Source organism: Physella acuta, unplaced genomic scaffold, assembly GCF_028476545.2.
Source record: "Physella acuta isolate Inbredline_101_S28 unplaced genomic scaffold, ASM2847654v3 ptg000131l, whole genome shotgun sequence".
NCBI lineage: Eukaryota > Metazoa > Mollusca > Gastropoda > Physidae > Physella > Physella acuta.
In genome coordinates, this window is record NW_026731650.1 from 1 (window position 1) to 12,230 (window position 12,230).

Below are 12,230 nucleotides of genomic sequence, written 5' to 3' on the forward strand. Positions count from 1 at the left end.
ATATATAATATATATATATATATATATATATATACTATATATAATATATATATATATGATATATATATAATATATAAATATATAATATATATATATATATATATATATATATATATATATATATATATATATATATATATATATATATATATATATATATATATATAATATATATATATATATATATATATATATATATAACACTATATATATATATATATAGTGTTATATATATATATATATATATATATATATATATATATATATATATATATATATATATATATATATATTTATTATAAATACTAAAACCATACAGAATAAAAAAAAAAGTTTGTAAGATAGGAGTTGATATAAAATCGTTAACATTTTTAATAAATCATACGTAACAATTCCGTTTACTGTTTAAATCAATGAAAAAATTTAAAAACACATTTATTGGTTTTGCATTTCAGATGTTTTAAATAAATATGTTCGTGCCGATAGTCTTGACACATACTAACGTTCTTGAAGATGTGTGAGAATATTTATTTCTCTGTACATTTATTCAGCTTCCTCCCTCCCCCCTTCCTCCCGCCTATATTTGCATTGAGTTTTTAACACGATCCATCAACAATGTGTGCATCTGTATAAGGTGCCTTTGGAAAATATTCTAGATCAACTGACAAGCAAGGGCCCTGCAGTTTCTTTTCCTGCTAGTAATGACATAACAAAGATAAGCAAAATCGTATTCTATGGGGCACACTTTAGGTAAACAATAACCCAAAGTTAATAGGCCTCCCGTATAAAAAAGGATGGCTGAATTTAGCCTGACAACTCAAGCAAAGACTACACTTCTGAGTAAAGATAGAATTTAGCCTGACAACTAAAGCAAAGACTACACTTCTGAGTTAAGATAGAATTTAGCCTGACAACTCAAGCAAAAACTACATTTGTGAGTTAAGTCAGTTAAGATCGATCTGTAGGTGGTTGACGTTCTATATACAGCAGGGTTAACACAAACAGCAGATGTACATGCGCTTAAGTGGATAGACAATGTGGCAAAAAAGCGTCTCGCACATGCCTGGCGCTGAGCTAGGCGCCGATAAGTAAGCCAAGAAGTAGGCTGTACATATACTTGCGATAAGTAAGCCAAGAAGTAGGCTGTACATATACTTGCGATAAGTAAGCCAAGAAGTAGGCTGTACATATACTTGTGATAAGTAAGCCAAGAAGTAGGCTGTACATATACTTGCGATAAGTAAGCCAAGAAGTAGGCTGTACATATACTTGCGATAAGTAAGCCAAGAAGTAGGCTGTACATATACTTGCGATAAGTAAGCCAAGAAGTAGGCTGTACATATACTTGCGATGAGTTATTAAAAATGTGATATTTAGAATACGTAACATGACAGTTTTGAATTCTTTGATTCATAGTTTCAGTTTGTGTTTGCTGTTGTTGTTGATTTTTTTGGGTGTGTTTTGTTAACTTGTTTAAAATGTTTTTTAATTATTCTCCGAAAAAGGCGCCGCTATCCAATGGTCGTAGGGAGAGCAGCCGCCATCCCTGCTCCCACCCCCCCCCCCCCCCCCTGCGTACGCTACTGCAGACCATGTAAAGTAGACTATGTTACCACCAATTATTTCTTTATCTAACCACTATTTAAATTAAAGTAATTAAAATTAAATTAAACCAAGCATTCTTGCCCGCATGAAAAACTCGGGGAAAAGAAGGGGGGGGGGGGGGGGGGGGAGAGTTTTTTCTGACGATAAACTCTGGAGAAGGGGGGTACGTATTTTGTTTTTCTCATGCACGAAAACGTTGAAAAACTTTTTTTGTCGAGTTGGTGGTTGGATACATTGCATGACGTTATTTATGGACGGAGACAAGAAAGGCTGTCAAGATATTGTTGTCAATACTGTAGGTGTCTATTTTAAAAACAAAAAATAACAATATATATTAAAATTCAAGTGATTATCTTTTAAATTATACGAGCCGACCCGCAGCGTATCATACGCAGCTATTTAGTTGTTTTATTTTCTGCTTTTCAGCAATTCATAGTTTTTGAATTCGACAGTACCAATCAGGGGCGGAACTACAGTGCCGCCAGGGGGGGGGGGGGGGCGTTTAGGGGCCCACAGCCGACCATAATCAATTTTTTTTTAGAGTTAAAAAAATATTTTGTTGCATTTTTTACTTGATGGTTGTTTTGTAAAAAGAATACTGTAGCTGCGGTTGCATTATTTTTATTCTATAGACACCATCCCGAGTCCTCTTTCTCCTACAATCAAACACGCGCTGTTGTCGGCAAAATTCTTTTGAAAATAAATCCATCGCGTGAAAGATAGGCAAACGTTCAAACTACTTCTATGAATTATTTCCCTTTTTAAATTGTCAAATATGTGTGCTCTTAAGCACCTTTTAATAGATTTGCGCTTAACAAATTAAAAAGCAATTATTTCTCTTAATTATTATTTTTAAAAAATACATAATAAAGAATGACAAGCATAAAAAGAAAATGTATTTAAAACTAATAATATAAATACAAAAAAAAACAACATGGAAATAAACATAACACGAGAAAGCGTTACACATACAAAGCTTTCATGCTTCATATTCTTTTGACAGACTTACCTTTGGGAAGCATTATAGCAAGCATATATTAAAACATGTGACGTGGTGTTGTGACTTATAAGCGCAGTGGCGGTACCACAGCCAATGAGGTTTTACCGAGGCGTGGTTATTGCTAGTTTGTAATCTACGACAAACATTCAATGTCATCCTCTCAGACGACATTCGCAAAAATTGTCAGCGGCAGCAAAGGGGTTGAGCCCTCGGAAATTCCCTCTTGGGCGAGAGCCAGGGAGAGGAGCCACCCGGACTACGGTTCGGGTGGCTTAATGAAATCATGGGCCCAAACCTTTTCAGTTATCAAGACGACAATTATCATCGACCAGTCTGATGAAATAGCTCCTGAGCTTTTCGACTCGCCTACAGTAATGCAAGTCACCATCAAATCAAGCAACCACCAGAACATCCCTGGTCACCTCTTGCGCAATATCATTAGCCCACACCAGATCCTGCTGCTCAACTATGGACGAGGGGATACCTGGTACTTCTCGTCCAACGAGTTTGATGCATCAGATCTGGACGGCACCACCAAAACACACGGTCCATACACCCTGAATTTCGACAGATACTACAAGGACAAAATCATCGGAACCCTTAGATGGATCCCGCCCGCTCTGAGCAACGAAACACTAATTAAGGCACTACAAACAATCAGCAAGTCTAAACCTACAGTAACCACAATCCCGCACACAAACAACCGCAAATTCACCATCCACAACGACAACACACAACACATCCCACACTACATCAAAATTACATACAAAGACACAACACGGAATATCCTCATTGCACTGCCAGGAAGACGCCAAGCCTGTCAGGTGTGCGGCTCGGACAGACACTGGACCAACCATTGCCAATTATCAACACTAGAAACAACACCCAATGTCCACCTGTCAACAACACAGGAATCAGCACCAACTGCACCGCAGGCCCCAGAGCCGATGGAAGACCAAACAACCCTAAACATGAGTATAGCGGAAATACCAACCAGTCCCTCCAAACCATCAAACAAGCCTACAACCTCTACGAAAGACCAAACAATACTAAACATAACTACAATGGAAATACCAAACAGAAAACCAAACAGCCCGTCCAAACCGTCAAGCGAGCCAAAAACCTCTATTACAAGTAAAGCGAAACCACCAATCGTCAAATCAACCGCATCAATAGCCCTCAGCTCAGACCTTAAATCATCATCCACGCTGACCCCAAACACGACTACAGCAAAGCCAATCCTTGCAATTAACAACCCTAGCTCAGAATCAGAAATGGACACCTGCACAATTCCAAAAAGGAAAAAGGAGGACAGTCCTACAGATGCAAAACAAACAACAAAAAGTCTAAAAACCGCAAAATTGAAACATAACACCACAAAATGCAGATTTTGCGCCTAGCAACACAAAACATCCACGAAAGCGGAAAAGCACAAAAATAAAGTACACACAGAGTTCTTACAGTGTTTGTGACGAGAAAATTATCCACACAGACATAACCAAGCACTTTGAAGGAAAACATTACGACGTAACAATGTATAACTGCCGAGATTGCAGCGTAGCCCTCCCATTAGAGGGCATAACATGCAAAACCCCACCCTTACTAGATCACTCATCACACAGCTTTGAAGGAAGATTAATTATTTGTTAACCCAGTACAATCTTAGACGTTTTGTATAATGAAAACTTAAAAATCACATGCTTAATTAGAATCTGGTGAAAACTGAATGCAATATTATGTATTACATGTATATTTTAACAAGTAACCTATCCACACAGCTAGCTCCTGGCTTGAAGGGAGTGAACTGTGTGGAAGGAAATCTATTAAACCAAGGGGAAAAAAAAAGGTTATTGCTAGTTGAAAAAAAAAAAAGTTGTTGTGACTTATTTTAATTTTTTTTAAAAAAGTAAGTATTTTTATTTAAAAAAAAAAAACTCGCACGAGCCCGAAACGAGTAATCTGTGCTGGTATTTTCGTATTTTGTTTATATATATATATATATATATATATATATATATATATATATATGAGCCCAAAAAATTTCTTTGCGGGGTGGCCCTTTTTTTCTAGTTCCGCCACTGGTACCAATGCTGCCACTGAAAATATTTGCTTTAAAACACTATCAGTAGGTCGTTAAGGACGATAACCCCCCCCCCCCCCTTTCCCCCAACCCTACACCACCCCCCCCCCCCCCCCCCCCCCCCCCCCCCGTGAAAGCAGCCTCCTCTTAGTTACCTCCTCTAAGTTTAAAATCGTTTCAAACTAAATTATCTGCCCCTAATAGCCGTCACTAAACCCGGCTCTACGATAGTAAACATTTAGCGTGAACCACAGCTCACCAGACCATGTGGGGGAGGTTGATTTATGCCTAGTGAAGAAGAGAGGGGACTGCAAGGCGCGCTTACAGCTTGTTTTCTAGGGTCTCCAAGAAGAGAATTATATATATAGATATTGCCATCTATACATACTACCCTATTAAAAGTATGTTTAGATTGGATTGGATTGAGATCAAAATAATTTATAAGCATTCTAATTACAATTTAGTTGAAGTAGATCTTGAATCCAGAGGTTCGTCCGGGCATTTCTTCGGGGGGTCAGAGCCCCCACAAAGAAAGTCTACCGCCCCCGAACGAGATGGAATTTATATAGTAAACATACACTTTTGCTAGTGTTTGCCCCCCACCCCCCTCCAAAAATGCAGTCAATAACTGATGTAAATTTGTAATAATTACAAAAACAGTATTGAGATATTTATCAGATAGGTTTTGTTCTTATGCTCTTAACAAAATACAGTTCAATAAATTTTGCAATTTTAATAGAAATTATTGTTTGTAATTACTAGTATAACCTCTAGAAAAAATAGTGTTGTTGAATGGTTGAAAAAATGCTTATGGATCACCAATGCAGTTCTCTAATAACCATTACACTTACAGTGGTGGTAAAAAAAATGTATGATTTTTTGAAAGAAAAGCATAAAGCCTTGGACATTCTTGAAAACAATGCAGGTATTAAAAACAAGGTGATTTGATGTTTTTGTTTATCGCATAGTAGGTGATTTTCAATTGATTTTTTAAAATAGATTACTTGTTACAAGGATAAATTGTTTAGATTGTATGTTATGTATAATCTGTTGTAGTTGTTTATATTTCTCGTACATCCACTTTATACTTTGCCTACCAGTTTTAAGTATAAAGTTATTTATATAAATTAATTTTTGAAAAAAATTATATTGATAAATTAATTGTTAAAACATTTAATATAAATTCCTTATAACAGAACTAGAAGAATAAAGTTAGATAATTCATTAACCATAAAATGTTTTTGCCAGCTGCTATTGGATACGCTGCCACTATGATTCAAGGGGCTATAAACCATTTTATATCATCAGCCCTTTTTGGTTTCTTTGGAAGAAAAATGTTTTTATGAACAAAACAGCAATAGAAACAAAACTATCAGACTCATTGTGATCAAATGTTTTATTTTCTTGAATCCCATAATTTGTGTACATATATTCTCATTCATACTTAATGTGTAAACCTGTTATAATTTCTCAATGTCAAGGTCACTGAAACAGGTGAACTTAACTTCACTTGCCATGGACTGTCAGGTTTGAAAAAGGAATTTAATGTTTTTTCATTGGAATGAAAATAAAAATTACAGATAAAACACAAATCTATGTTAGAGTTTTTAACTTTGCTTTGAATTATAAAGTCTGTCAGTGGTTTTTCAGGTGAGGGCAGATTTAATTAATTATTTTCTTTAACATGTCAGTCTTGCATTTTTAGAATTTTTTTTTTCTTGAACTAGTTGAAAATAAAATAAATAGCAGACATCACATTTATAAATGTATCCAATTTTTATTAATAATTGCTGTATTAATAAGAACTGGATTTTTGAATTGTGAGATCTTCATCAGATTTAGCAATATCTAAAATAGCTGAATTTTTCTCAACGTACCATGTTTGGTAGTTTTTGATAAATTTCTAAATACTGAATATGATTTTAAAACGTGGTTGTCTACACACAAGAACCAATGTCTCCAATATGGCAGAATTAAAATTACTGATAAGTGTCTACCTTGTTGGTATTGTTTAGCAAATACTGAAGAAAAGTAATTGATGTACTTCTTTAAGTCAATCACAGCTGGTGAATACACAATTAAACTAGATGAAGTACTCCATATTAGATTTATGGTAGTATGACTTAGAGTTAAAATGCACCAAATTTATTCTTTTTTATGTGAAAGCAATATTTGTATACACAAAACAGTTTTGTCAAACCTGAAATAATTGTGTGCACTGCACAGAATATTAGTGTGAAGGTCTTTCAAGCTAGAATTAAGCCTTCCATTCCAAAACTTGTTTTTCTCTAATAAAAAGTCCTCTGGGGCTGTCAATGTTTGGAGGCAGAAGGGCGCAGTAGACGGGTGTTTCAGCACCTTTGTGAAAAATAAAAGAAAAAATTTAGATTGGGTTTGTTTTAAATCTCCGTTAAGTAAAAACTTAATCCATTTTTTTATCTTACAACCAGGCAATAATTGCTGGCTAATGGATAAGTTTTGTTGTTTTATCTCAGTTGTTAAGTAATTACTTCATCCTTATTTTTAGGACCAGACAATAATTGCTAGTCACTAAATAAATGTTTATGTTCAGACAGAAGATTACCCTCATCAATGGTCAGATTTCCTTTTTGGCTGGACATATCAGTGGCAACATAGCCTGGACTGCACTGAAACACAAAAGTGTGTAAATAGTTAATTGAAATTTACAGGCCTCAACACACAAACTAAAACACAAAAGTGTGTAAATAGTCAACAGAAGAGTACTGGCCTCAACGCCAATTGAAAATAACTAGTGACCTTTTGGCTGGAATTATAATATTTTAAGACAAACCCATGCTTTCTATTTTAGCCCAAAATAAATAATTACTTTTTTTCTTAAAATTTACCTTGCTGAATTATTTTTACAAGCACAATAAGAAAATTTTCTACAAAAAGTTAATTTTTTTTTAATGTTCTTAGCAAATAGGTCAATGTTTACTACTAACACATATTTTTGAAACATTGAAACCTACTGCATTGACAACAATATCTTGACATCCTTTCTTGTCCAGTTCTCTCTGTTGAATCATTGACATGACAGTGACACCGACCTTTGACATGCCATAAGCCGAGTCAGCAAAACCTGCCTGAAGATGTGTGTTGTCCTGAGCCGCCCTAATGGTAACAGAAATCAGCTGTATATCACACAGGTCTAGCTAAATACTATACTCGTGGGGAGGAGTGTCACAAAACAGGAAAGGGGACAGTAGTGGCCATCCTAGGGGGTAACTACAAGATGTCATTTTTCAACTGAGAAAACCTGCATTTCCCTTTTAACTCTTGTCATAGTCATTATGAATATGCATAGGTTGACCATTAGAGTTATAAATTTTTATGAGTATACTTCAGCCATATATAGAGAGGCACTAAATTATCACACCAGGTGTCACCCAGCCAAGTGATGTCGCTGACCATTTGATTATTTTTCTCTAACTTCAGAGTGCAAAAAATAATTGTTTTTTGCTTTTTTTAACAACTTTTTAATATACATATCATGAAACTTAATTTTCTATTGATCTAGAATTCCTGACAAAAAATTAAATTTTGAGCAGTGTAAATATTTAACAGCTTCCCTACAGGTAGGAAGTTGTCAAAGCACAAAAATACTTTATAAAAATAATTCTGAAAGTATGAATAACAATTTTAAAATTTGCAAATGATTTCATTTACATCATGGTTAGTTTTAAAGGCAGTAAATTATTATTTTGAAATTTCTAAGAAGAAATTAAACATGTTACAGCTTATTATAAATGTCCCTACTTAATGGGAGACAATTTAACATACTATAAGAATGAATTTGAACAGGGAGCAAGGATAAATTAGAATAAGAACTTTGATCTACATGTTTTGGTGTTGTTTCCTTACTGAACAAATTGTTTGATGATAGAGGTCAGCTCATCCATAGTGATGTTAGGGTCAGTAAATCTTGCCTTGTACTCATCTGAACACTTGGATAATGCCATCACTGATGTTAAGCTAGACACATTTACTACCCTGAAACAAATAGAAAAAAAATTTGAAAACACTGAATGAAAAGTTGAAATTGATGGGAAATTATAAGAAAATACAAAATAGTTTTTTGTATGAGGAGAATTACTGACCGAGCATGTGGTCGAAGCAAAGGGAAGAGAACCTGGCAAACATTTAATGTGTTGAAGAAGTTTGTCTTTGTTGTAACATCGGCTTGTTCAGAAAATGGAGCTGTTGATGCTTGCTGTGAATGAGACAATCAATTATTATTTTATTTAGTGAAACCAATAGCTAAGAGACGCTTTTTGTAAAATTAACTGCTAGACTATGCTGTATCACATAAATACTTTTGTACTGCTGAACTGTACTATATCACATACATACTGCTGGACTATACACTCAGAATATCATGATAAATAGCTTTTTATCCTGATAGTGGGTGTCATGGTAGCAGTAATAGAAGAATTAGGCTTCAATTTAATGCGCTTCCTTAGTTATTATTTTACCAAATCACATTTATGAGATGAAAGGTTTAACAAACTTGTTCAGTTAGAACAAGCAAACATTTTATCACATTTAATTTTTTCAAAGGTTATGTTATATAAAATGTGTGTACATGTGATAATTTAATACATTTGTAATTTCTAATAAAGGAAATAATTTTGCAATAAACCAAAAGAAAATCACCTTGTATGCAATGCCAGCATTGTTTACAAGAATGTCCAGACCTCCATAGTTTTCTTTCAGAAAGTCACAAATTCTTACAACACTGTTATGGTCATCTATGTCCAGCTGGTGGAATTTAGGATGCAGATTTTCTTTCTCCAAATCTGAAACTGCCGTGGTACCACGCTCTACATCACGAGCTGAAGAAAAAAGCAGTTAAATTTATTTCAAATATTTTCTTTTTAAAGCAACAAACTTTTATTTAATGAAAATTTGTTGACAAACTTTATAATTTAGATATATAAGTAAACTGAAAACATTTACTATTTTTATATTTATAGGTAATATGTAAATTATTTTAAATTTTTATACCTGTAAGCAAAACATCGCCATCAAAATTCTTGCACAATGCTCTGACAATACCAAAACCAATACCTTTATTTGAACCAGTAACCTAGAAGTATTAAAATAAAAATTAAACAAACATAATAGAGAGATCTATTGCTGATGTATTAGTTTATTTAAGTTTATTACTTTAATTAGGTTTAATGATTCAATTTAATTTAATTAGGCCTTATGATTTATCATTTGGGTTTAATGAAAGTTGTGAAACTGTGAACTGAAAGCGACCAAAAAAATAATACAATATTAAATAATATTTATTACAAATGATAGGCCTAATAATATTAATAATAGGCCTATTCAACAAACTATATTACTATTTATATTATTATTATATATTAGGCCCTAGGCCTAATTACTACTAAATTTAAATACTAAATCATTAAAATTAGGGCCTAAGTATCAAACAAGCTTAACTAAGTAACATACTATGATAGTATCATGATAGCTACTTTAGGTAACTTTGGTATGGCCTACTAAGTAGTAAATTACTAGATCTAGATCTATCTAGAGTCTACATTTTATATACTAATACTAGGATTAGGATTAATAAAATATATATATTTTTTTTTTACCAGTGCCACACGCTTAGACATATTAATTTTAAATTGTAAATGAATGTAGGCCTATACACTTGTTTACAATGTGTTAAAATTTTAAATAACTAGACTGAGAGTAAGAGCAAGTGAGCCGATTGTAGTTTCAGTTTCTAGATCTAGATCTAAGTACTACTAACGTAGGCATACTTTGTCCCATATTTAAATTAATTGTTTTTTGCGTTTATGTAAAAAGGCGAAATGAAAATAATGTGCTGTGACACACTTTCAAACGGTGTCTTTTAAACTGTGTTGTATTAAAAATAATACCTTTTATAAAATAATGTTTAAACATCTTTAATAACAGCTGAATAATCCAAACATGACGCCAACCATCGGGTATGACACCAACCATGGAGTAAGACGCCAGCCAACCCTGGGTTGTGATACCAACCCTGGGGTGTAACGCCAGCCCTAGTGTTAAGACACCAACGAATGTGTAAGACGCCAACCCAGGGGAAAGACGCCAAACTTGGTGTAAGAACCAACCCTGGGGTAAGACACCAAACCTTTTGTAAAACGCCAACACTTTTATATACTGTGCCACATTTATATAATGTGATAACGTGTCTCATTTATATCAAGTGTTTCTCCGGGGGGGGGGGGGGGAGGCACTGTTAAAAGTATATATTTTCTATATAAATTCCATTTCGTTTGGGAGGTAGACATTCTGGGGGGGGGGGGGTGGCGCCTGGAAGAAACTCTGTTTAAATCCAGGTGTCACAATTATATACTGTCATTTTGATCTGTGTGTCACATTGATACACCACTGACAACTCAATTATCTCCCCTTATCAGACGATGTTTAGCGGTCAATGATTGGCTGCAGGCTGTAGAAATAAGCTGTTCCTTCAATTGAATCTCGCCTCAAGATAAAGTGTCGTCTCACAAATTTTCACAAAGTTCGATAAATATTGAACAGCGTAATGTGTGGACTATGTAACAACAAAAAAATTCCTTGCTGTGTGTACACAGCCACGCCTTGTGTACACTGTAACACTTTGTACAGTACACCTTTTACACTACCACACATATTACACTGTCATATTGTGTGTGCACTACCACACCTTGTGTATACAGCCACAACTTGTGTGCACTACCATATCGTGTACTTATATACTATTGCACCTTATACACCACCACTGTACACTACCGGATCCAGTACACTACCACACCTTGTGTACACTACCACATCCAGTACACTGCCATACATTGTGTACACTACCACACCTTGTGTACACTAAAACACCCAGTACACTACCACATCCAGTACACTACCAGATCCAACACACTACCACACCTTGTGTACACTACCACACCCTGTACACTATCACACCCTGTACACTACCACATCCAGTACACCACCACACCCTGTACACTACCACATCCAGTACACTACCAGATCCAACACACTACCACACCTTGTGTACACTACCACACCCTGTACACTATCACACCCTGTACACTACCACATCCAGTACACCACCACACCCTGTACACTACCACATCCAGTACACTACCAGATCCAACACACTACCACACCTTGTGTACACTAACACATCCAGTACACTACCACACCTTGTGTACACTAACACATCCAGTACACTACCACACCTTGTGTACACTAACACATCCAGTACACCACCACACCCTGTACACTACCACACCTTTCAGTGTACACACACAACCCTCTACATACACTAGTCAATTTGCCCGTCGGCCTACAGTCTTCCTCTCTGACGTACAAAAAGGTTGTTACGAAACACCAACCGATGACGTGGATGTCAACGAGATTCGATACCAAATAAATGTCACTCGAGTGTGAGGGAGGAGGGGGGGAGGGGATTCCACGATAACCCCACATTGCTGGGACAGGTCGATGAACATTAGC

General features: G+C 35.1%; 1 protein-coding gene and 1 non-coding gene across 2 annotated transcripts; one reads left to right on the forward strand and one right to left on the reverse strand.

Moving 5' to 3' along the window:
• The first annotated feature begins 2,669 nt into the window (after positions 1-2,669).
• On the forward strand, positions 2,670-2,809 carry LOC131935119 (U4 spliceosomal RNA). Its single transcript, XR_009385903.1, has one exon. It is a non-coding gene; the product is annotated as a U4 spliceosomal RNA (small nuclear RNA).
• A 3,255-nt stretch (positions 2,810-6,064) lies between these two features.
• LOC131935058 (carbonyl reductase [NADPH] 1) lies at positions 6,065-10,454 on the reverse strand. Its single transcript, XM_059291343.1, has 8 exons — positions 10,319-10,454; positions 9,714-9,795; positions 9,363-9,541; positions 8,807-8,919; positions 8,571-8,699; positions 7,679-7,820; positions 7,270-7,333; positions 6,065-7,043 (listed from the first exon to the last, which is right to left on the reverse strand). Exons 1-8 carry the CDS (start codon positions 10,337-10,339, stop codon positions 6,943-6,945), a joined length of 831 nt encoding a protein of 276 aa, XP_059147326.1. The 5' UTR covers positions 10,340-10,454; the 3' UTR covers positions 6,065-6,942.
• Between the last annotated feature and the right edge of the window lie 1,776 nt (positions 10,455-12,230).

Bases quoted from the DNA above. Each gene is read 5' to 3' on its own strand.
- LOC131935058 (XM_059291343.1), bottom strand. From the start codon at position 10,339: ATGTCTAAGCGTGTGGCACTG. The intron at 7,821-8,570 runs GTAAGGAAACAA...TGTTACCATTAG, and splicing joins ATCATCAAACAATTTGTTCA to GGCGGCTCAGGACAACACAC. The intron at 7,334-7,678 runs GTAGGTTTCAAT...TTTGTGTTTCAG, and splicing joins AAGATATTGTTGTCAATGCA to TGCAGTCCAGGCTATGTTGC.